The sequence below is a fragment of the Ictidomys tridecemlineatus genome, chromosome X (genome assembly GCF_052094955.1).
Source record: "Ictidomys tridecemlineatus isolate mIctTri1 chromosome X, mIctTri1.hap1, whole genome shotgun sequence".
Taxonomy (NCBI): Eukaryota; Metazoa; Chordata; class Mammalia; order Rodentia; family Sciuridae; genus Ictidomys; species Ictidomys tridecemlineatus.
The window spans coordinates 40,468,401-40,495,135 of record NC_135493.1 but is presented as its reverse complement, the minus strand read 5'-3'; the positions used below and the strand labels follow the sequence as shown (position 1 = coordinate 40,495,135).

Below are 26,735 nucleotides of genomic sequence, written 5' to 3'. Positions count from 1 at the left end.
CTTGCTTAGCATGTGCAAGACCCTGAGTTCCATTCCCAGTACCACATACATACACACAGAATACCAGGGTGAGTTGTTTGGGGGGTGGGGTAAGATTATACCCTGTATGAAATCTGGAACAACAGTTCAGTATTTACTAATTCAGTGTACACAGTCACTGTATGTGACTAACAAGACTTGACTGAGAATCTTGAATCTTCTCTCTCAAGGTATAGTGAAATTTTCTTGACAGCCCCCAACATGTTCAGTGTTATATTCCTGCATCTCAGAAAATAGTACTGTGTCCATCACAGGCATTTTGCTCCTCATGGGTTTAAGGAGACTACTGCCTCTTATTGAACTCTTGCCATAAATAAGCTTGATTATTTATTCCAGAAAACAGCCTCCTGATGTATCTAGGGTGTGACCTAGGAATCAATGTTTGTAATAAGATCCACAGATGATTCTGATGACCAATAGAATTTAATAAACACTGGACTAGATAATCTCTAAGGCTTCTTCCTGCTCCTATATTCCATAACTGATAAAGGTCTAATACCTACTGCTGCATGCAGTTGTAATGGTTCTTGGTCCTGGCTATTCATTAGAACCACCTGAGCAGCTCTTAAAACTATGGATACTCAGGCTTTAACCCTTACTAATTGAATCAGAATCTGAAAATGGGGCTCTTGAAAAGGTTCCCTCAAATGATTCTGATGTGAAATCTTTCATTTGACATTTTCCTTTTAACAGAGTGATTTGTACCATGGAAGATCATTGTGGGGCTATTTTCAGTGTCCTTTCCCAGGACTCCTCAACTCATACTACATAGGCACTTACTAAGCCTCTGTTATCTACAAGTGTTCCTTAATCTTTGAGTGACCAACTGTTTCCTGTGAGGGACTGAATATTTACAAGTCTTGGTACACTTAGGCCTTGGCCTATAGTAGGTCCTCAATAAATATTTTAAAATAGATAAACAAAATACTGGGTTGTCACCTAGAATGGCTCTGATAAAGCAGGTCCAGACAGTCCCTTCAAAGGAAATCCTAGTTTTCTGATACTGAAAACTTAGCCTATACCAAAAGAGCCTGAATCCCCAGTGCTTGGAGCCACTTGCCCAGGGGGAAATACAAAATAATGGAAACCACTAGAGAAGAACTGGTTTTGCACAGAGCTTCTTGAGGTATAGTGTTTTTGATAGATGGTAGATACTCAAACCATATTTGCTGAATTAATGAACTAATTTATTATTAATCTTAGCTATCAATTAATATATTTTATGTTGTGCTTACTATGTGCTTAGTACTAGGGGGAGAAATGCTAATATAAAATATAATCTCTTCTTGTACAATCTGATGGGCGAGATAAGCTATATCAGTGTGGATTAATAGGGATACTGCAGGAAATCCAGGGAGGAGAATGGAGGGATTGGGGAAGGATTTAAGACCAAGTTAGAACCTGAACTAAGTTTTTAAAGAGAAATGGCATTTAGCTGGTCAAAAGGGACACTGGGAGCCAAGTGTGGTGATGCACATCTGTAATCCCAGAGACTTGGAGCCTCAGCAATTTAGTGAAATTTTGCCTCAAAAATAATAATAAAAAAATAAAAGTACTGGCCCAGGGTTCAATCCCCAGTACTGCAAAGGGTGGGGGTAGGGGGCTGTGAAAGATAAGGAGGGGAGGGGAACAGCATGAAGTGAATCCAGAAATGGGAATAAACCCACTGTGTGCACAAAACTGTAGGCAGAACCACCAAATGCAATAGAAGGTGATATTGGAGATAGGTGAAGGAGGAGGTTAGAGTGAAGTGTAGCTTATGGGAGGCCTTGGAAGTCGGGTTCATCACCAGACAGTCCTGAGTGAAGGAAGAAAGGCTGCCTGGTACCCTCATCAATGGCCTGGTGAAACCATGACTGCCCTCCATTATCCTAGATGCCCACAATGGTTGCTATGGGAATTGATTGTAAGTAGGCTCAGATGTCAAAGACAATGAGCCAGCAAAAAGGCAAAATCAGAAAACCATCAAAGCTTCAAGCAGGAACCTGAATGCCAGCCATTACAGTAATCAAAGTGGGGCTGTGGACCAACCTCTCCCAATCCCCCCTACCTTCCCTATCCTCTGGTAACCACCATTTAGCTCTCTACTCCTTGAGATTAACATTTTTAAATTTCACAGTTAGATAAGAGGAATATATTCTGCTGTTCTGTTCCACAGTAGGGTGACTGTAGTTAATAATAATGTATAGTTCAAAAGAGCTAGAGGAGATTATCTTAAATGTTCTCATCACAAAGAAACGATAAAAGTTTGAGGTGGATTTGCTGATTCCCCTGATTTAATCATTATACAATGTATATATTATGGTTAGGATGTGAGGTATCCCCCAAAAGCTCATGCATGAAACAATGCAAGAAGGCTCAGAGGAGAAAGGTTGGGTTGTGTGAGTCTTAACCCAATCACTGAATTAATCCTCTGATGGGGATTAACTGAAGTGGTAGGGTGTGGCTGGAGGAGGTAGGAATTAGGGCATGGCTTTGGGGTATATATTTGTATCTTGCAAGTGGAGACTCTGCTTCTTGATCACCATGCTGTGAGCTGCTTCCCTCTGCCACACTCTCTCACCATGATGCTTAGCCTCACCTCGAGCCCCAAGGAATGGAGACTGCTGTCTATGGATTGAGACCTCTGAAACTGTGAGCCCCTAAATAAACCTGTGCTGGTTGGATCCTTCAGTCACAGCAGTAAATAGCTGACAAAAACAAAACATGTTAAAACATCAAATTGTACCCCATAAATATGTACAATTATTATGTGTTAATAAAAATAAAACTTTAAGAAAGTGGGTTCCTATCTTGCATGAAAAGGTTTGACCATATACCTGACTTTGGCCAAGATATGAATGATCACAGCTCTGAAATCTGTACTAATAGAGCCACCAAATTAAAAAAAAAATGGTCAAAGAATCACCAGCTGCTAAATTCATCCCTGAGGGAGAGGCAGGCTCTCTCTCCAATTCCTTATTCCACCTAGCTGCTGGCTTCATATTTGCTTCAAGGGGCTTGCAGTGGCCCCAGAGGTACTTAGCAATTCTACTCCTGTGTTTCAAGCCAAAATTCATTTTAGCCAGAAAGGGTGCCTGTTGCAAAATGAGACTCCCAGCTGCTTGGAGGAAAATAGGGTCAGTGAAGAGCTCAGATGTCCCAGCTTTAAGGTACTCAATTAATCTGTGCTTAATGGGTTAGGACATCTTCACCAATATAGATTCCTGGGCCCCACTCTCTCAGGGATTCTGCCTTTTTAAGTCTGATTTGGGCCTAGGCTTCTGTATTTTAACAAACACTCCCCAGTGATTCGATTCTTTGGGCAAGTTTTAGAAGCAGTGAATTAGCACATTACTAATAAGTTAGTGCAGGGGTCAGCAAACTTTTCATAAAGGGACATATGGTAAATATTTTTGACTTTTCAGACCAACGGAGGTAACCCCAAAGCAACCTCAGTCAATATATAAGTGAAGGTCACAGCCTGCCATGTTCCAATTACAGCTTTCTTTACAAAAACAGATAGTTGGGCAAGTTTTGGCCCATGCAGTCCAGCTATTTGCTGGGACCTGAAGTGTTTGTCACCCTTCCCTGATATCTCATTTGCATTTTGACCTGGGCTTTCCCAATTCTCAGTATTTTAATTCAAAAGAGTGATCCTAGTATTAAGAATTTCAGGCTCCATAACTGAGCTTTGACGATGCTTCAGGACAGGGAGACCTTTGAGAGCTGCCTTATGTCCCCCAGTAAGACAGGCCCCACCTGTGTGTCTAAGCATAAGGCTAGACATGACTCCGTGACATCTAGCAGAGACCGACTGGCAATGTGTGAGTCACCATTAGCAATCGAGGCTGAAGACTGAGAATATGATGGTGTCTTAGAGACCAACAAGACAAGGGTCAATGAGGAATGAGGCATAAACAAGCTAAAAATAGCTCTGAAACAGACACCAGAAATGATTATAATCCCTGAAAATATTGGCAATTCCACTTCCTCCTTTGTGGTTTTGCTCCTGTAAATATCTGAATCTATCACTTTATGGTGATTGAAACAAAACATCTCCAGGACAGAATTTAATTTAGGATTTGGGGGAGGATGAACAAAAATGCTGTTCCCCTCCACTGTGGGAGAATACATAAAAGGATACCAGTTGGAGTTCTTCATCTGTTCGAAATCATTAAATCAGACCAAGGTGCAACCAGAATCAGTGGATGAAAGATAAGGAATATACTTCCAGCTTCAGCCTGCTGTGGGGAGACAATCACTAATCCAAGGTTCAAGAACTCTGGGTTCTAGTTTCAGCTCTGCTCTTCAATTATTTTGGTACTTTGGATGAACCATACCTTCTTCCTAGGCCTCTGTTTCACATATAAAAATGAAGGGTAGGGTGCTGGGGTTGTAGCTCAGTAGTAGAGTGCTTGCCTCTACCACTGAAGGTGAGGCCCTGGGTTTGATCCTCAGCACCACATAAAAATAAATAAATAAAATAAAGCCATTGTGTCCATCTACAACTAAAAAAAAATTAGATGAAGAGTGTACTGCACAACCCATTTAGGTCTCTAGAGATGCCTTGCTCCACACTATGCCATGGAGCCATCTGATTGCAGATGATCACAGAGAAGCGAGAGGGTGGCTGTCAGGTACAACAAAGATTCCACCCACCAATTGTCTGTAGCACCTTGGTGGGAAGTCGGGTGACTGTGGAGATGGAGTCAAACAGCACTGGCTAAGCAGAAGTACAGATATTTCTGTCTTGCCCCTTCCCTTTACTTCTGCATCAGCCTGCAGCCCCCACCCTGGATTTGAGCACCTGGCTGTGCAACACACAAAGGCATTTATTGACTCCATGAACAATCGATACTGTAATCACTCTCTACAACCATCTCCAGCCTTGGATTTCATTGCGCTATATCATCAGCTGCCAACAAATTGCCTCCATGGCTCAGGATAACTCTAAGGTTCCTTTAGCTCAGTAGTTCTCAGTCTTAGCTGCACCTTGACATCATCAGAAGCTTTAAAAAATAATACTGATGCTTTGGCCTCAACCCCAGCTGTTTGTTTGTTTGTTTTGGTACTGGCGATTGAACCCAACAGTGTTTAACCACTGAGTGAGATCCCTAGCCCCCCTTTTTTTTTTATTTTGATACAGGGCATCACTAAGTTGCTGAGCTGCCTTTGACCTTGCAATCCTCCTGCCTGAGCCTCTTGAGTCACTGGGATTACAGGGATGCACCACCAAGCAGCTCCCAGCCCTTTTTATTTTGAGACAGGGTATCACTAAGTTGCTTAGGGCCTTGCCCAATTTCTGAGGCTGACCTCAAACTTGCAAACCTCCTGCCTCAGCCTCCGGTGTTGCTGGAATTACAGATATGTGTTACTGTGCCTGGCCAACACCAGGACTTCTGATGTAATTGGTCTGGGGTGGGACCTGGACCCTGGAAATTTTAAAAGTTCTAAGCATTTCTACTGTGCAGCCAGGACCAAGACTCACTGCTCAAGTTCCTGCTGGACTCAGGTAGAACAAGTGGCTTTTTGTAATCTGCCCTCTGTATGGAATGAGATTGCTGGTTCCAACCAGAGCTGGGCCAGAGGCCCATGACCAGATAAGGACCTTTGTTTCTGGTGTGTCTTTATCTTATGGCCCTGCCCTCCTATGGCTGATTTGGCAAATGAATCCAAACCACAGTGTAAATGGCATATAATAGCTTAATATATTGTCTTTCCAGCTGTCAGAGACCCTTGCAAGGGCCATAACAAAGAAATTCCTAATTGTAGGACTCACAGTCTCTCCATGGCAAGGCCCTTTGGGGAAGGGGTTTGAAGTGGCTCCAAACCTGATTTGCCCCTAGTCTTTATCTCAGTAAATGGAAACCCCATTCTTCTAGTTGACTCCTCTCTCTCTCACACCCCATATACACCCCATCAACATATTATCATGGCTTAGTGTTCAAACTATATCCTGAAATAGCCCACTTTTCATCATCTCCATTATTAACCATTCCAGCCAAGCCGCCATCATATTTTAATTGTATTATAAATACAGTTACAATATTGCAGTTTGACATGCCTAACTGGTCTTCCTACACTGTCACTTCCCCACCCTTCCAATACATACACTCTATTTTCCACATGGAAGCCAGAGACATCTTTTAAAATGCACATCAGACACTGTCTGCTCAAAACTGGCCATTGGAGTGAAATCTGAAGTTCTCACCCGGGCTTACAAGACCCTACATGACCCAGCTCCCAGCTGCTTGTCTGAGCATGATCTCACTTATATGTGAGATCTGAAAACATCACACTCATAGAAGCAGAGCTTACCAGATGCTGGGGCAAAAGGAGGCAACAGAGAGATGCTGTTCAACTATGAAGTATCAGGAGCTCTGTTCACATTGAAGATCTATTTGAGATCTATTGCACAGCAGGGTGACTAGTTAATAATAATGTATTATAGGCTTCAAAATTGCTAAAGTAACACCCCCACCACTCCCATCCTCTCTTACACATTCTCTTGTGTAGTTCATTACCATGCTTTAGTTTTCTTCATATAGTAGCACCCCCCATCTGCAGGGAATATGTTCCAAGACTCTCCTCAGTGGATACTCAGAACAGTGAATAGTACTGAACTATAAATATACTATTTTCCTATACATCTATGATAAGCTAAATTTATAAATTAGGCATTGTACAAGGTTAACAACAATAACTAATCATAGAACAAGAGTAACAATATATTTATAACATGTGAATTATTCCTGGAATTTTCCATTTAGTATTTTCAAATTGAGTTTGACCATGGGGAACTGAAGTGGCAGAAATTGAAACTATGGATAAGGGGAGACTACTATAGTCCTTATTTGCTACCTTCAAGACACTTGTTCTTCATCTGTCTGGCCCTGATGGAATGGACACTCCATAAGGCCAGGAAGTTTTTGTTGTTGTTGTTCAACAGTGTCTGGGGTACATACATAGTAGGACCTTCCTAAATTTGTCAAATGAATAAATGTCCATAAAGACATGAGGATGCCCTTCCACATGTGTTTCCTGGCTGCTAGATTGTCTGGGATCTAAAAATCACCTTGGTATTCATGGTGCATTGATTCCTAGACCCCCCCCCCAACCTCCCCACATGGATACCCAATCCTTGTGTGCTCAATTTCCTTATATAAAATTGCATGGTATTTTTATATAATCTACCCACATCCTCCTGTATACTTTAAATCATCTTTAGATTACTTATAATACCAAACACAATGTGTTTAATAAGTAGTTGTTATATTGTATTATTTAGGGAGCAAAGACAAGAAAAAGATCTGTAAATGTTCAGAGTAAATGCAATTTTTTCAAATATTTTTGATCTGTGGTTGGTTGAATCCAAGGATGCAGAACCTGTGGATATGGAGGTCTGGCTGTAATTTCAAGTGTTTCTTGATCATACTTCCTGCTGAATTTTTGGGAGAGTTTTCTAGAACTACAGAACTTAGCTGATTCTTTGAGCATTTCTTACAAAATTGGATAAACAAAATGGTAGAACCCAGAAGTAGAAATCCAGGAGACCTGGGTTAAATCTCTCAAATCTCTATTCCTGAGTAGTGTGGAAACTAGATGAGTCATTTTGGAGTGCTGAATCTCCTTTCTCCCACATCTAAAAAATATTTGTTATGCGCCTCCTTCCTAGGGGCAGGGCATAGCTGTGAAATGAATATGATCATTTTTGTAACTCCTTTGGGAAGCTTGTATTCAGATGTAATAAAATCCACCATTTAGGCATATCCCATATTAAGGAAACCAAATATATAAAAATTCAATATATGTTATTACTAAAGAATTTTTGCAAACTCCCCTAGGCTTAGAGCATTAATAATAGGATTCAATTTACCCAAATTTAGATTCATGCTCAGCTTTTGCACCACTCACCAATCACATAGAGAGATGATCCTTAGCAGATTCCTTGCACCTAGTAGGTAATCAATACTTATTTATTGATTTCATGATCAGTAAGGCAAAGTGCAACTGTACTAAAACATCTTAACTATGATGTGACAAAGTCAAGTTTCTCCCAGGGATGGAGAACTTACCAGCTCTCTGTGTTATTTTTCCAGTCCCCCAAATCTGCCTTCATCAGTGCTGCGAAGAAGGCCAAGCTGAGGTCCAATCCTGTGAAGGTCCGATTTTCTGAGCAGGTGGCAGTTGGAGAAATAGACGCAGTAAGTATAGTCTCAACTCCCTATTCTCAGCCCTTGGCCAGAGTCATCTTGGCTGTCAAAGTCTCGCTCTGAGGCTCCTCTCAATCATTCAGAAGGGGTCAGAGCGGGAGGATCCTGGTGCTGTGAGTGAGTGGATAGTGAGTGGAAAGAAGTGTGCAGCATCCAGAGAGGCCCTAGGCATTGGAGAAGAATCATATATTGATTCACTTAGGATGCTCTTGGTGCTCAGAGAAATTTCTGTCCCTAGTACAATAGCTTTCACTCAGAGCAAGTGCTCCATAAACATCTTTTGGCTACTTGATAGAAGCAGGAAGGAAGTAATGATTTTCTGAAGATCCAGAGAACAAGCAGCTGGTGAAATTGAGCTCTCTTCACATTGAAGTGCTCCTGCAACTCCACATCTTGACTGGAGAAGACTGTGGTGATGGGCAAATCTGCCAAAAGGAAATAATTCAGGCTCTTCTTAAATCATGAGGTTTTTATTAGGCACTTGCTGTGTTCCCAGCCCCACAAGGGATGCAAAGTAAATAACTGATCCCTGGCACTGGATACCTCTCAGTAGTGTTGGGGGACAAGCAACTCAGTTGAGACAATAGAGAACCCATTGCTGGGCAGTAGCATATTGAAAAGCAGTAATATTTGACAGCCCATGTCATGCAGCTGCTGATCTGGGGGGTACTGGCCAGCCCACAGTGTTTCTCACTGCATTGTGATGTTTACAGGCAGTTAGCTGTCTGCTTCAGATGAGAAGAGGTGAATGGAGAGCAAAAAGATGTGTGTCCAGCCGTCATGGATCCCGGCCAAAGTCCCCTAGGAATCTGTGGAAGTTGGTGACATCCCAGTGGATAGGGATAACTGGAGCTAGCAGGCTCTTGTATGCTTTTGTAGGCAGTGACAGGCTGAGCTGTCAGAGGCCCTTAGCATTTATGTACTGAGGCACAGCTGCAATTGTTGAGAGAAGATAGCAAGCCCAGAACAAGTAGGAAAATGAGCAGGAAAATAGCAGAATGCCAGGCGCTTCTATAAAGCCACTCAGAAGAAAGGATAGAGGACACAGTTGTCTTCCATCTCCATTTCCCTGATACTCATCTCCAAACCCAGCATGTGCCCTCCTCTATCCCTGTATGAAAAAGGCTGGAAAAAACAACAGACCCCACTGACAAGCTATTTGAATAACTGGTAGATGAGATCCATCTCAATCTTGGAAGAAAAGATTGAAGAGTAACAGGAGTTGGTTCACAGAGAGAAGAGGGAGAAGGGGGAGCTCCTGCAGATAGGGTGAAGCAGATCCTGAGGTCCAACTCACCAAGGGGACATGTGTGTCTTGAATCCTTGGATACCCCAAGTACATATGACTTGAATCTGGAAAGTATGGACTATCCTTTCTCAACATTACAGAGGAATCAACTGAGGCCAGGACACCCAGTACAGAACTCCCTCAAAGACCTCCCTTCCCCTCCTTTTCTCTTCCTTCTCTCCTTTTCCCTTCCTCTTTCCCTTCTCTGCTGTCTTTCCTCCACTATGACTCCCTTCTCCATACCTCCCAGGTAGGCCACAGGTAGAATCAAGACCTCACTCCAGCCCAACCTGAATGCACAGTAGTAGCTACAACCAATCCAGAGTTAATTCTCTTTCTCCTGGACAGGCCACCAAGTGTGGTTTGAGACTCCTATCTGGAGAGGTACACACATCAGTCTTCTAGTTCTCTCTATGTTCAGGAAATCATGTAAAGTCATAACAATGCCCACTGCACCACTGCCACTGGTGTGGACCATAGCAGCCTGTTGGGACCTGGGTGAGTCCAAGTCCAGGTGATTCCGGGCTGTCCTATCATCCTTTCCCCTTGTGTTCCAAGGCTTTATTAAGCAGCCAGAGCAAAAATAAATCCTGTGGGCGTTTCTTGTCAACTCTATTTTTAAGCAAAATCAATTAAGTAATTATCTGAGTCCAACCCAGTGTGCTAAATAAAACCTGCCAGCGCTGAGCGTCATCAGCCTGGGGCTCCGGGGCCTCTGGGCTTGGCAGGAGAGAGTCATCTCAGGATCAGGGAGTCACACTTTTCCAACTTTATATCCCATCACCGCCCACCTTGGCTTGACCCCAGACACACTTGACTCTTGATTCCCACCACTGCCAGCCAGTACTCCAAGTCCAGAGAACTTATTTATTTCTGTGGAAATGCTTTGTCTGTGACCAATCACTGTTCTCATCTGGTTTCTCTAATAATCCACATCTACCATCTCCTTGAGAATCAAAACCCAATGCAGCTTATTTGGAAACCTTAACCATTTTATGTTATTGGTTTGGTTTGGTTTCATAAGATATGTGAATGTTGGGTCACTATAACAATAGTGTCATGCTGGACTCAAGTCCTCCATTTTTGCTGTCACCATCCTAGGGATTTAGCATAGAGCTGATAGAGAGGAGAGGCTTAGTGAATGCTCTCTGAATCAAGAAGTCTGGCCATCTATTCAGCCTGTGAGTTTCTATAGAATACTGATGATGCTGGCCCAAAGAAATGGTTAGATCCTCTTGATGAGTGTAATTATTCAAGTAAGTACCTACTGCTCATTCATTTCGCAGCCATTTGTTAAGAACCAAGCGTGTGCCAGGAACCCAGTTCAGTGTTGGAATTACAAAGATGAACAGACATGGTCATTGTACTCTGAGTTTACTGTTTGATTATGAAAGACAAATAGTCTTCAAAAATATGAGCACTTATTGGACTGGGGATGTGGCTCAGAGGTAAATAACTTGCTTAGTATATGCAAAGCCATGAGTTCAATCCCCAGCACCACCACACACACAAAAAATGAGCACTTATGGAATTATTGAATCAACTCCTAGCCCACTTCTAATTTCATATATATATATATATATATATATATATATATATATATATATGTATTTGAATATACATACATATATTATGGTACATGTGGATTATTAGAGAAACCATGTTTGTGAGTGTGTGTGTGTATGCAGACACTGAGAAAGGTGTGTATAGGTTGCTATAGGAATATATGGGGAAACAAGGTTCAAGTATATGATGATATTGGACCAAGTCTTTATAGAATACGTATTTAAGGTGGGTTTTGAAGGATGAATAGGAGTTTTCCAAGAAGGAAAAGAGGAAAGCAGAATGAATAGCTTTTATTTAATGAATTTTTATTGAGAAATTAGCATGCACCACTCTATAAATAAAGAAAACACTGGACCAGGAAAACTGTCGCTATTTAGTTATCAGGTGTTTGAAAAGGCCTTGCCAGTGGTTCTTATCAACATCAGTACTGCCCACCCTCCAAGAGCTTTGGAACCATATGGGGATGTTTTGTATCATCCCACTGACTTTTCATGCTATTGTCATTTAGTGTCTCAAGGTCAGAGTTGCTGAGTATCCTGTAGGAAGCAAGATAGTCCCTGAAGGACAAAGAATTATTAAAGATGAAGATATCAAGAATGGTAAGACATGACTCCAGAGAGGTAGGCAGGGGCCAGGTCAGAGAGGGATAAGGATGCCATAGAAGGGCAGAAACAGTAGAGCAAAGGCACAGACTGGGAAGCAGTCTTGGCTTGTGAAGGACCTGGTGGAAATGGAGGTATAGGTGATAAGCTGAGGTGAGTAAGCTGGGCTCCAAAGGAAGTCTTCAGGTTGTATACAGTGGTCTCAAATGGGCCAAGCACTGCCCAAAGCTGCCACACTTTGAATCACAGGAGAATGCAAGTGCACTGTGATGTCATATGAGAGATGTACTTTTTATATTTTCCAATGTCTTTAGGGAATTTGGCTCTGTCTCCACCTAACATTATTGTTGATCTTTTTTCTCTGTCTCTGCCCTGCCGTCCCTTTGACTCTCTGTCTCCTTAACCTTCTGTCCCTTCCTTTCCATACCCTTCTCTGGCTTCCCCCTCCTTCTAAATGAGCCTTCTCCTTGACTTTTCCTTACCTGTTCTTAGAAAATGATGAAGAAGGAAGCTCTCCTCCTCATCCCCAACGTCCTGAAGGTTTTCTTAGAGAACGGGCAGATCAAGTCATTCACATTTGATGGCCGGACCACTGTTAAGGTACCTTCAGAGTCTCCTCTCCTGGGTCAACATTGCCCTCTACAGAGGACACACAGCTGTTTGTCTCGCATTCCTCTGAGACTGCACATGCTGCTACTGCTGGAGCAAGGTGGCCTTTGAGCTCCCAATGCTTATGAACACAAAGCTGCAAAAATGCATAGTCTTCAGATATGGCTGATGGCGGAAATTTGCATGCTCAATTGTGGACTATAATTGTCAAAATGTGTGTGGGCACATGGGTACGCATCTGCTTGTCACCTGCTTTATGTTCATGTAACACAGGGTCATTCAGGACTCTTAGGAACTAAGGAGTGTGAAGATCATTAAGCCATTTATAAAGCAAAAGCAATTTATATTGATACAATAACACCTACACAAGTTTACACACAGAAATAAACAAATGCGGTCTCTTGGGAAATTAGCTGAGCCATGCTTTGCTTTTTAAATAACAACCACATCTGAAGCACCAAACCAAGATTTAAAAAGTCTGGCCACAACTGCTTTGGCTTTTTTTTTTTTTTCAGTTCTAGGGATCAAACCCAGGGCCTTGCATATGCTAGACAGGCACACTACCACTGAGCTACACCCTCAGTCCTGGCTGTTATTTACACAGGAAGAGCAATTAATAAAACTGTGATTGTACAGATCAGCCAGGTATTGGAAAGTCCTACTGATTCTCTTAGTGCCTAGGTGTATAAGCCATGATATGATTTACCCCAAGGTTGACTCTACTATAGGACAGAAATATCTGTTCTGCTTCTTCTAGACTATTTCCAGAAAGAAAATATCATCCCCAGAATTAATGTTTTAATGCAATCAATGCTGCCCAAACTGCTATGTAGCTATAGCACCTACCCAGAAAACCTGCTTGACCCATAGGTAACCTATGGTTCCCACACTGGGGCCAAGACAACCCTATAAATATAAAAGCCCCTGGGCCAGTAAATGTTTGCAAAAAAAAGAGATAACAGATGCCTGGAATGGGCCTTGCCAGTAGTTTTCTAGCAGGGTAAGGACTACACATTCCTAGAAAGCTTTTGGAAATGTCCAAGGGAGTTTTATATTATCCCAATGATTTGTCATGCCACAGTGTTTAGTGTCTGAAGGTCAGAGACACTAAATGTTCTCCAGGGGGAGGGGATAGTCCATGAAAGATGAAGAAGTGTGCTTCTCAAAGTTCCAGTAGCATCTTGGGTACAATTTATAGTACTTAATCCATATTAATTGAATCAAAGCTTTCTTTGGAAGGCTTAGGCCTAGGCAGGTCCCCCAGAGAATTAGGATCAAAATGTACTCCTTAGGGAGTCATGGGATGGTCTCTTAGCTCTTGAAGGTCTCAGAATATGGGAGGGACCAGTGAAACAGAACCAATTAGGCCAACCCTGGGTATCTGAATGTCCACTCCTCCAGATGTGGATATCTTATTGTGTCAAAATCTTCCCTGGTGTTTGTTCATGGGTTGCTATGCACATTGAAGCTTGTCTCCACAGTGGAGTGTTTACCCCCTCTCTTTCCCCTTGGAGGCTTCTCGGAGTATTCTTCCCCCAACATGTCACTGCTACCATGGCTTCTCCATAGCCCCAGCCTTCCAGGACAGCAGTGTTCTCCTCACTTGCAGTCTCACTCTGACTTCAGTAAGGGTGCACTGGCTATTCATTGGAACTTTGACAGGCTGCCAAGCAACTTGTCCCAGAGAGGTACCTGGGTGAATTGACAGCCTGGCACAGGGACCATTACACTTGTAACACCAGTTGGCAATTGCTGGCTTGGCTGTCCACAATCCCAGTGCAGCTGAACTGCAAAGAAAACCTCATCTGTCCCTGCCAGAGCTCCAGCAACACTGGTGCCTCTGTGACTACTTGGATAACACAAAGAGATCCTCTCAAGTACCCACCAATTTCCAGCCTACTATTTAAATGGCTGAACGCCTTTCTGTGTTCACTGAAGGGCTTGTTTGGCATTGCTGGCTGTCAGGTAGCTTTGCATTCCCAAGCCTGCTTCTTTCCAGGCTTTGGGGGCTGAGAGATGCTGAACACACACACTGGAACCCAGCGGATATGCTGAAGTCACAACAAATAGATGGCAGAAGTCTCCAAACTGACATTTGGACAGCCCCCACCAATATGTTTCCAGACGCCCTAGTATTAAAAGTAGGGCAGCAGAGCAGACGGAGCCCAGAAGTAGTCAGATTTATGACTGTAAACCAGACACGTGACATAGTTCCTCTGCATGGACACATTTTTCAAGTTGCTAAATTGATTGTCTCTAAAAGCCAGCAATGGTCAAAAATGAACATTTTGCCAGTAACTGAAGTCATTTGAATTAGATTATGAATCTGGAAATAGTATACTTTTTTAATTATAGAAATGTAGCTTTTGCTAATTCCTAAAGGAAAGAGCTGACACACAAACTCGAGTGGGCATTCTGACTTATGAGAGATAAGGGGAGAACCAACACAGTGCCTGGCACTCAGGGAATAGTTTGTCAAATGGAAGGAGAAAGGGAGGAAGGAAAGGAAGGAAGGAGAGATGGACATGACCTTCTTTTGCCATATGCATCACCTAGGAAGTTTCTGGAATGCCTGCCTCCATCCCTTATACCTGTGGTGTTCTCCAGGGCCCAGGCCACTGGGCAGCCTTCATGGAGCCCAGTACCTGGGCCATAATAAAGGCTAGTGTCTGTCTCAGCCTTCTCCATGGGACTACTGTGCTTGGCTTTCAATCCCCTCCTCACATGATTGTGAGTCAATTAAAGCCAAAAAAGATCACCCTCTCAAGGCTCTTTTTCTTCCACAGGATGTAATGGTGACATTACAGGACCGCCTCTCCCTGAGGTACATTGAGCACTTTGCTCTTGTTCTTGAATATGCTGGGCCAGAACAGAGTCACAAGTTCCTGCTTCTTCAAGACAAGCAGCCCCTGGCTTATGTAAGTAACTCCTTTATCTTGGCCCAGTAGCTTTGTATGTGGCCTATACTAGAGAAGAGGACCCAAGGCACTCCCTCCCTAGAAGATTCGTAATGATATGTCCCAGAAGATATATTTCATACCTAAGTTTGTTACTACCCATTACAGAGGGCCTTTGGGCAATGCCCTTTGTGACCTAAGGAAAGCTCATTAGTCTTGGTCTCCAGGGAGAAGAGTGATTCACTGCATGGCACCCAGAATGTTGAACTGACAAATAGTCTTCTGTCTCCCAGAAAGCCCACTTGTTAAATTTTTCTCCTTCCTGAAGAGAAATTGGCCTTTCAGATGAGGCTGTGATATAGAAAAGTCAGAAAATGGAATCAAGTAAGAGTTGGGAATTGGCTGAGTAGGGCCAAGAATGGACACCCTGTCATCTATATTATCTTCCAAGGTAGAGTAGGAAAAAGTGATCTTCCTGGCCCACACCATTTAGAAAAAAGGCTGAAGAAATCTAGGACTCTGGATGGGATTTTACCAATATGAAGCACCAAGAATTATCAGAGTAGCAAACAGGTTTCCCAAGTAGGATGAGAAAGAATTGGAGAAGGACAATTGGGAAAAAATTCTACTCTATGGCTAAGAGCCTACATGGAAGCCAAACAAAAACCAAAATCTCACACATACATACATACATACACACACACACACACACACACACACACACAAATGAGTTCTTGGAAAGAAAAATTATTCAAGCTCAGCTGTCAGCCAGATCCAAACAAGAGCCTCAGCAGTAGGAAAGACAAGGCCATGGGTAAGTGGCTTGGAGGAGGTTTAAGAGCCCCTCCCCAAGCAGCCCTTTGAATACAACCAGACTTCAAAAGAAGTTTCAAACTTTTTATTATGAAAAATTTCAAACATACACAAAAGTAGAAGGAATATAGTATTGTGAACTCTATTAGCCATCCCCAGCTTCAACCATTAACAGTATATTGGGAGGTATAGTGTTTCATCTATACCTCCAAATAGGTATTCAATTTGATTTGGCCTCTAATTGGCAACTGTTACTGTGCTTGAAGCTGAGCCCCTCTGCAAGAAAAGAGTCTGGGAAGTTCCCAAGAGCCCTCTCTTCCTACCTAGTGTTTAAGCACTTAGACCTGATTGTTGATAAAGTCCATGTCTTAAATAAATGATTTTACATGTGATCTTAGCCCAAAGGCTGAGAAGCAATAGATAAGTGATTTTAAAATAGCAGTCACTTTGGGTCAGAAGGGCAGAAAAGACCTTGCTCTACTTTCCTCTAAGGGTACAATAGTACCTCTTTATCCACAGGGGATATATTCCAAGACCCCCCCACAAGTGGATGCCATAGATAGTACTGAACCATACATGTTCTGTTTTTTTTCCTATACATAGAGACCTATGATAAAGTTTAATTTATAAACTAAGTACAGTAAGATATTAAAAACAATAATAAGCTGGGAACAGTGGTACATGCCTATAATCCTAGCAATTGGGGAGGCTGAAGCAGGAGAATAGCAAGTTCAAAACTAGCCTCAACAACCTAGGCCCTAAGCAACTTAGTGAGATCCTGACTCAAACAAGGAAAAGGGCTGGGGATTTGGCTCAATTGTTAAATTGCATCTGGGCTCAATTCCTACTGCCCTAAATAAATAAAGAAATAAATAATATACATGAATTGTTTATTTCTGGAAATTCCCATTTAATATTCTCAGACTACAGTTGACCATGTCTAACTGAGTATAGGGAAAGCAAAACCTTGGACGAAGTTTACTGAATGTGAATCTGCCAGGTGAGAGACAGAATGGGAAACAACAGCCTAACTCTCCCCTAAGCCCCACTTGAAGGAGCCACCAAACTGACTGCCCACTACTCGAGCATTGTAGATCCTTACTTTCACCTCTCACCCCTGGGATTTAGGTGGTACAGAGGACACACTATCATGGAATGAAATGCCTGTTCCGAATAAGCTTCTTTCCCAAAGACCCCGTGGAGCTGCTGCGTCGGGATCCTGCTGCTTTCGAGTACCTTTACATCCAGGTAGAATATGGCTTGGGGTACAGACAAACAGCTAGTAGACAAACAAGCAGGCAGGCTGTTCTGCCATCACAGTGAAGTCACTATGTAAGTTTTTTCAACTTCCAGGTGGTTCTGAAGGCCCTTTTCTTTTCTGCTACCATTGTACTCCATGGCTAAGTTCACTGGCCTGGTGACCTGAGCTGCCTGTGGCTCAATGTCCTGTCTTTTTGATCATGAAGCTCATTGGTTTTCAGGAACAATCAACCCAAATAACTCTGGCTCCTTCACAGGATCGCAAGGTCTAATAAGCACATTGGGTTGCAGGGGTCCTCAACCTCCAATACCATGCTCTGATAAGGAGATGATTCCCAACTCACTTCACCCAAAAACATTGAGTGCTTACTCTATTCCAGGCCCTACCCTAGGTATTGGCGACCAAAGATGACAAAAGAACTATCTTGGCTCCTTTAAGCTAGTCTGTGTGTAAATAAATATGACAATGGTGGGGTTTACTGTCAATGAGGGCACCCAGGAAGCAGTTTACCAACTGCACATGGGAGAGATAGTGAAGGCTTCACAGAGGAAGTGATAAACACATGCTCCTCGCAATGAGATAAATGGAAGTTTGCTGTGTAGAGATATAGAGTAGAGGGAATATATTCTAAGCAAAGGACTTTGCTTTTACAAGAGCAATGGGGGCACTAAATAGCATGGTACAATGAGACAACTGAGTGATTTTATTATAGCTGTGATACAGGATGTAATGTACGGAGCAGTAGGAAATGAAGTGGGAGAGACAGGAAGCAGACAGTGAAGGGCTTGGCAGGCCATGGCAAGCATAGGCTTTATGGTGGAGGCTGGGCAGTGATTCTCAAAGTGTGGTCCCAAAGGCAGCAGCATCAGCATCAACTGGGACCTTGTTAGAGATGGAAATTTTGGGGGCCCAGCCCAATCTTATTGAGCCAGAAACTTGGAGTTAGAAATCAGTGATCTGCTTTAACAAGCCCTCCATGGGATTCTGATATACAAAGGAGTTTGAGAATTATTGCTTAAGGACAGTGGTTCTTAACCCTAACTGCACATTAGAATTATCTGGAAAGTTTTGGAAAAAAATGCTCTGTGCCCCACAGTGTCAAAGCAGGAAATATATAGGTGCTCTCAAAGTTAATATTCTCCTTTCCTATCAGACAAGAGACCCACTCTCCCTGCTTTTTTCTGCCTTTGGCTGATTGTTCATTTTCTTATTAAAATTCACACATTTCAAGACCATAAAAATGTCCTGTGCCACCCTCAAGACTGATTAAATCAAGACCTGTGAGCTGACTCCCAAACATTGCTATTTTTAGAATTCTTCAGGTGATTCTAATATGCAATCCAGATAAAGAAATTATGTGGAGGCACAAAAATGGTGAAAGGAGAATAGCTTGGTCAGATGAGCAATTTCAAAAGATCACACAGTGCCAAGGAAATTCACCAGCTAGAGAACCATGGCAGTTATCCAGAGAAGAAATGATGAGGGCCAGAATCAGAACTATGATAGCGTAGGTGGGAATCAAGAGAGATTTAAGGGCTGCAGTTGTAGCTCAGTGGCAGAGTGCTTGCCTAGCACATGTGAGGCACTGGGTTCAATCCTCAGCACCATATAAATAAATAAATAAATAAATAAATAAAGGTATTTAAAAAAGATTTAAAATGAGGATTCAATAGACTTTGACTTGATGAGTGTCTGGCAGAGGTGGTATCATTCCTCAAATTAAGAAACAAAGGCAGTGAAATGGGTTTGGGGACAAGAGGAGATCTTTTGAGGACATGTGGAGTTTTAGATGCCCACAGGATGTACACAGCACTTGATGAGAGGAAAAAATAAACCCAGACTTTATCTGTCTCTGATAGTGACAACTGGGAATATGCTATGAGACATCATCATTGTCCTTTCTGCCCTTTTTGACAACTTAAAATGTTAGGAACATTTCTCTGCCTTAAGTTCCTTTACCAACCCTCCAGGGGGAAATGAGTTGTGTGGTTGCTCTATGAATTTTAGAAGTTTAATTCTCATTTTGTTTTACCCTGAATTTCTTTGTTCAAGCCTCCTTTTTCCCATTTTTATTGGTGCACTATACTTGTAAATAGTGGTGAGATTTATTATTACATATTTGTACATGCATATGATATAACATCTTCATTTAAGCTTCTGGGGATCACCTTGGTTCTAATATTTCCAAATTTGATGACAAGACCATATCTACCCAAATTCTCCCCTTTATGATGATATGGATATCAGATTTATTCCCTCTTTTTCATATTTTAGTTTTATTGATGTATAATTGATACACAACAAACTGCACATTTGAAGTACACATTGTGTGGGTCATGGTGGTGCATGTCTATAATCTCAGTAGTTTGGGAGGCTGAGGCAGGGGGATTACAGTTTCAATCCTCCTGACGTGTGTGTGTGCGTGTTTACACACACACATACAGTCTCAGTAACTTAGGAAGGCCCTAGGCAACTTAGCAAAACCATGTGTCAAAATAAAAAATGGACTGGGGATGTAGCTCAGTGATAAAGTGCCCCCAGTTTCAATACCTGGCACCAAAAAATAAATAAATAATTGAAACAATAAAGTACATACTGTGACAAATTTTGACACATATATGTATACACCCATATATGTATATCAACACATTCAAAATATTGAACATATTTATTTGTTGGGAGCCTCTCCGGAAATACACGCCCTTAAGTCCTGAGCAAGAGATACTGAACAATTATTGTACCCCACAATAACTTTGGCTCTCTCTCTTTCCACGGACCCCTAAGGTCAGAGAGCTGTCCTGGATTTTGAAAAGGTATTTCTGTGTGTTTGCAGGCCTTCTTTGCAGTTTTCTTAAGTTATTGGAATAGTGAGATTTCGTGAACCCAGCATTATGTCACCAGCTAGGATAGATGGCAATATCTATTATTCTTAAAAGTTTCCCCAGGTTCCTTTGTAATTCATTCCCTCTAATCACCAGGCAACCACTGACCTGCTTTCTATCACTGGAGATCAGTTTTCATTTACTAAAATTTACAATATCATACAGTATGTATACTTATTTTAGACTAGCTTCTTTAGCTGAGCATGATGATTTTTTTAAATGTTGTCAATGGATTTTTTTTTGAGAGAGAGAGAGAGAGAGAATTTTAATATTTATTTTTTGGTTATTGGCGGACACAACATCTTTGTTTGTATGTGGTGCTGAGGATCGAACCTGGGCCGCACGCATGCCAGGCGAGCACGCTACCGCTTGAGCCACATCCCCAGCCCAATGGATTATTTTTTTAATTTTATTTATTTTTATGTGGTGCTGACTATCGAACCCAGGGCCTCACACATGTCAGGCAAGTGCTCTACCACTGAGCCACTACTCCAGCCCCATGAGCATGATGATTTTGAGAGTTCCAGTTTCTCCACATCATTTTCAACACTTGAGATATGTGTGTGCATGTATACACACACACACACACACACACACACACACACACACACGTACTTTTTTATTTTAGTCATTCTATTAGTGTAAAATAGCATCTCATTGTGGTTGCCATTTGCATTTCCCTAATGACTAATGAGGTTGAACAATGTTTCATGTGTTTATTTGCTATCTTGAATCTTCTTTGGTGAAATGTCTGTTCAAATTATTTGCCTCCTTTTCTATTGGACTATTTGTTTTCTTGTTATTGATATTTGAGTCCTTTATGTATTCTGGAAACAAGTTGTTTGTTGGATATGTTATTTGCAATTATTTTCTCCCAGTCTGTGACTTGTATTTTCAATCTCTCAGTAGTGTTTCCTAAGAACAAATGTTGAATTTTTATGAAGTCCAGTTTGTTAATTTGTTCTTTTATGTACAGTACTTTTAGTGTCACATAGAAGACACTTGTCAACTCAAGATCACAAAGCTCTTCTATATTTTTTCCAGAAGTTTTATCATTTTAGGTTTTGAATTTAGATCTATGATATATTTTGAGTTGACTTTCATATAAGATGCAAGGTATCCATCAAAGTTTTTTTGTGTGTTTTGGCATATGGATATCCATATTCCAACTCCATTTGTTGAAAAGATTGTCCTTTCTCCAGTGAATTTCCCTTGTCAAAAATCAGTTGTCCAGCTGGGCACAGTGATGCATAACTATAATCTCAGAGACTCAGGAAGCTGAGACAGGAAGATTGCAAGTTAGAGGCTAGCCTTAGCAACTTAGTGAGACCCTGTTTCAAACTAATAAAAAGACTGAGATGTAGCTCAGTAGTAGAGGGCCCCTGGGTTCAATCCCAATACTGCCAAAGAACAAAAGAAAACAAAACAGTCATTTACCCTGGCACACTATAGTTGGGAAGCTGAGCCAGGATCCAAAGTTTGAGGCTAATATGGGCAACCTAGTGATATCCTGTCCCAAAATAAAATTTAAGAATTGGAATATAGCTCAGTGGTAGAACTATTTGCCCCATATGCTTGGGCCCCTGAGTTCAACCCGGAGTAATGCAAAAAAAAAAAAAAAATCAAAAACAATTCAGTTGTCTATATATTTGTGGAGATATTCTTGAACTCTATTCTGTTCCATTAATCTACTTATATATCCTTATGCCAACATTATACTACTTTGTTTTTGTAGCTTTATAATAAGTATTGAAATGAAGTAGTATTTGTCCTCCAATTTTTTTTCTGAATATTTTTTAGTGTTGATGGACCTTTATTTTATTCATTTATTTATATGTGGTGCTGAGAATTGAACCCAGTGCCTCACACATGTGAGGGAAGCACTCTACCACAGAGCCACAACCCCAGCCCCAACTTTGTTCTTTTTCAAAGTCATTTTGGCTATTCTAGATCCTTTTTGTTCTCATGTGAATTTTAGAACCAACACATCAATTTCTGATAAAAAACTTGATGTGGTTTGGATTGAGATTGTGTTAAATCTATAGATCAATTTGAGTAGAATTGACATCTTAAAAATATTAAATCTTCTAACCCATGAACACAGTATTTCTACATTGATTTAGGTCTTTAATTTTTATCAGCAGTGTTTCATAGTTTTTTGTGTACAAGTCTTTCACATGTTTTGCTAGATTTATTCCTAATTGTTTTATATTTTTGATGCTATTATCAATTATTTGGATTTTTAATTTCAATTTCCAATTGTTTGTTGCTATCAGAAATACAATTAGCTGTCATATATTAACCTTATGTCTTACAACATTACTAAACTCACTTATTCTAGTAGTTTTTTATAGATTCCATTGGATTTTCTACGTAGACGATCATTTTAAAAGTATTCCTTTTCTACCTTCTCCCATGCTACAATTATACCACTGTAACTCCCTAGTCCCTTAACTGGGTCCACCTCAACCAAATGGACAACTGTTCTAACCAAGCTAGATTCATTGATAGCTGGGGGTCCTGGTCCTTAGAGTTCAAGGGTTACCATAATGCTTGGCCAGCAATTCCAGGAGATCAACATGAAAACAGCCTAGGAATGATTGGCCCATCAATGTTTTGTCCTTCACACCCCAAGGAACATAATGTCTACCTCATCCCTGCAATCCATCTCTCACCCTGAGTTTCTGGGCCAGAACACTATACAGAGTCCTTCCCCATGTCTCTGTTTCTTTGTTCCCATCTGCTCTTGTGGAAGAGTTTTATATGATTGTGGGGGTGAGTATTGCTACCCCAAATGTGGGAGGGTCTTTTTTAAGAGGAGGAAAGAAAGGGAGTGGTATGCTGTAACTACTTTATGCCCATTTGCACCCTACCATTGTGCACACCTGTCACTGAGAAAACTGTCCACTATCTGCTGAATAAAGCTAATAGTGTCTCTGTGACCTGAGACTTCTCTGTTTTCTCTTCCCCAAGGGCAGCATCTTCCTCTTTCCTTTGATCTACCATGTCTTACCAACATGGTGGTTCTTTTCTGAGATATAAAGGAGTAGATAGGGGGTGGGGAGGGAACATCGCCTTTAACTAACAGGTTTGGACTGCCTTCTCTCACAGAGTCGGAATGATGTTATCCGAGAACGCTTTGGAATGGATCCCAAACCGGAGATGCTTCTGGGCCTTGCTGCCCTCCACATCTATATCACTGTCTCAGCCACTCGGCCTAGTCAGAAGATCTCACTCAAGAATGTGGAGTGAGTTGGGCTGGGACCCTTCGGGTTGGGGGCAAATAGCTGTGTAGGAAGAAGGTAAAATGGTTGAGCTATATTGCCCTTTATCAGGAATGCAAGAAGTGGAATGGGAGTGAGAATTGGAGTTCCTCACACCTTGCTCTAGCCCATGATGCCCTAGAGCTACTGCTTCTATTAGGGAAGTGTGGCCAATGTTCTCTTGTTCCAGTCCCTCTTTTTCTTTCTCCCAGTCTCTATTCCTCCATCTGTACTTTTCAGATTCAGTTTCTGACTTATCATCTTCTATTCTCTGTCACATTTTGTCTCTCACTAATCTTTTACTTTTCTTCTGCTTTTAGGAAGGAGTGGGGCCTGGAACCCTTTCTCCCCCCCTCCCTCCTACAAGGCATCAAAGAGAAGAACCTTCGGAAATCTCTCTCACAGCAACTGAAGGCTCACCAAATGCATCCTTCTAGTGGCACCAAGGTACCCAGAAGAGGCCATGGGGTACCATGTTCAGGCACTAGAGGTCTTGGGGTGGGGGGTGCGTTTTCTCTGGTGATCTTCACCACATTTTTTGACTCAGGTGCACATCCATCATGTCTGGGAATGGGGACAGTTATGGAAAGGAGTTTCCCCAAGCCTGAGCCTGTCCCAGAAACAGCTCAGTGGCACTGATAGACCTCTGGGTCCTGAAAGCAAAGAGACCAATTCCAGAGATCATCCTCAGGTTCTTTTACCAATTAGTTAGTGTGGATTGAGCACCTGTCATGTGGATAGCACTAGACCCTGGGGAGACACATATTTTCCAAGGGAATGATCACTCTGTTCCAGACTAGCTTTCTAATTCATCTTTTCTGGTATATGGAATTCTGGAGGTAAAAGCTCCCCCCCCGGGGGGGTATGACAAAGCCTGACCTGGAGAATGGGTCACTGGGCAAGCATAGGAGGAGGGCTTAGGCCACTGCTACACTAGGACACAACCCTTTGCCTCTGAGAAACTCCCTCTCCCTACCTCTCCTAGCCATGCAAGCCCTTCTTAGGCTTCAAAGGCTCTTTCTGCTTTAGCTTCCTGCCCAAGAGGCAGGAAGATGGTGAGAGGTACTAGCATCAGCATGCAGATGTAGACACAGGACACAGTCACCCCCATGTATTCCACCCATTCCAGATTTCTTATATTATAACTAGCTTCTCTTTTAAGATTCAAATTTCCCTGGAGAGTTAAGCCATTCCCACCTTGCTGTGCATATGTAATCGGATTGTTTTTTCCTCAGCTGAGAGCACCAGTGCTCACTGACTCCTCAGCTACCTTTTTTTTTTTTTTTTGGAGGCACTCCAATGCTCCTCCTGGAGATATAAAGATGAAGAAGGCCTGACTTTGGCCCTGGAAGCAAGCACAATCTAGTGGGGAAACACAATCAGCAGACTCAACAGTGCTGTAGGCACTGTGCTCTAGCATGGAGGAGGGATCCCAAGCCTAGGTTGAGAATGAAGAATAAGGCCAGGAATTGGTACATTTGAAGCCAGAGCTGGGTCTTGGAGGACAGGCAGACAGGAGTTTTTCTAGATGTGATGGTGGGGGTGGTCAGTAGGAAGAAGACTTTCCCAGGTAGGAGATCCATCTATACAAATGCCCAGGGATAGAAGAGACCTTGGTGCAAGGAAAGAAATGCAAATAGCTGGACCCAAGCAAGTAAGCAGAATGCAAGGGATGTGGTAAGGGGGTGGGCAACAAGAGAGGAGGCTGGGTAGGGGAGAGGTGGGCAGAAGCCAGTTCCTGAAGGGCCTTGTGTGCTATGAAAAGGGGTTGTATTTCATCCTGTAGGCAGCAGGGAGCCATCTAAGGGTTTAATCAGGAAGCCAATATGATTAAATTACTATGTTTTAGGATGTCCCTTCTAACAGTGTGTGGAAGTGTTTGAGGGGAAAAATATTAGTACTAAAGGTAACCTGGCTGCCACCCTGACACAGGTAGGAATGCCATGCAGTGACTGTGGAGCATAAGAAGAGGGATGGGTAGATTGGAGAGGGAGTTAGGGGAAAGAATCAAGATAATTTGGTGACTAGTGGCCCTCAGATCAAAGGATGGAGGAGGAGTCCAGTGTCACTCTCAGGTTTCTGATTCAGTTGCCCCAGAGATGCTGATGGAGACCTGGAATGGATGGATATCACCCTTGAGAAGCAGGGGTGCTCAGTATTAAAGCATTAACTGAGACACCCCCACCTGGAGATAGCCAGTATCTAGGTGGTTCTGAGGATTTGAAGAAACTTAGGAGAGATACATAGATTGGGCAGGGTGTCAAATTTGGGGAAGAGTTGGGCACAGTGGTGCACACCTATAATCCAGCGGCTTGGGAGGCTGAGGCAAGATCATGAGTTCAAAGCCAGCCTCAGCAACTTAGCAAGACCCTAAGCAACTCAGTGAGGACTTGTCTCTAAATAGAAATATAAAAAAGGATGTGGCTCAGTGGTTTAGCGCCCCTGGGTTTCAATTCCTGGTACAAAAACAAAGAGTTGGGAAAGTGTTGGAATGAATCCAAGAAGAAAAATGTAGTCAGCTGGATGCTTTAGAAATGAGGATCAGGGGGTCAGAGGAGGGTTTAGAAAGTGAGATGGGATGCTAGATATGAAAGCTCCCTGAACTGGAACCTTCCTGTTATTTTACTCAGGCCTCCTCACATTCCCAATGTAGTAGCTTAATGCCTTCAGCCTGTCCTAGTATGTCAAGACTCCTATTTAAGAAGATGGTTTGTTTTTTCTGTGCTCCTTGTGCTTCTCATATTTTGAGGTGGGCTGTTTCCACAGGGCTCTGCAATTCAGGCAAAGCTCCAGTACCTTCGAATTCTGAATGAACTTCCCACCTTCACCGGCGTTTTGTTCAACACTGTGGGTCTGGTCAGTGGGGTAAAGGGGGGAGGGGGAAGGGGTGTCATCCTTTTGTTGACATTTGTCCATGGTGGGAACAAGAGAGGAAAATACAGTCCGCCCTCCATATCCGTAGGTCCTGTATCTATTGATTCTACCAACTATGGATCACAGCTATTCAAAAAAAAATTGTGTCTGTACTGAATGTGTACAGAATGTTTCTTGACACTATTCCCTAAACAACATAGCATAACCATTGTTTATGTTTATATTGGATTAGGTATTATAAGTAATCTAGAGAAGATTTAAAGTATACAGGAGGATAGGTGATAGGCAAATACTATGCCATTTTCTCTACTGGACTGGAGCATCCATGCATTTTGGTATCTGCAAGGGAGTCCTGAAACAAATTCCCCATGCATACTGAGGGCTGACTGTATTTATTTTCAGCATCCCTTCATTGCCCCTTTGTGTTCCCCTTCCTCTATTTCAGG

The 26,735-nt window shown here is 42.2% G+C and overlaps 1 protein-coding gene across 4 annotated transcripts in view; it reads left to right on the top strand.

Moving 5' to 3' along the window:
- Positions 1–26,735, top strand: part of Frmpd3 (FERM and PDZ domain containing 3) — a 139,071-nt gene that overhangs the window by 82,321 nt on the left and 30,015 nt on the right. For all 4 annotated transcript variants that reach the window (XM_078034421.1, XM_078034419.1, XM_078034418.1 and 1 more), the window contains 7 exons: positions 8,121–8,225; positions 12,183–12,290; positions 15,086–15,217; positions 17,138–17,257; positions 23,264–23,400; positions 23,736–23,862; positions 26,182–26,271. In XM_078034421.1, coding sequence (XP_077890547.1) covers positions 12,186–12,290; positions 15,086–15,217; positions 17,138–17,257; positions 23,264–23,400; positions 23,736–23,862; positions 26,182–26,271 — 711 coding nt within the window. In that variant the 5' untranslated portion in view covers positions 8,121–8,225; positions 12,183–12,185. The remainder of the gene's footprint in view (positions 1–8,120; positions 8,226–12,182; positions 12,291–15,085; positions 15,218–17,137; positions 17,258–23,263; positions 23,401–23,735; positions 23,863–26,181; positions 26,272–26,735) is intronic.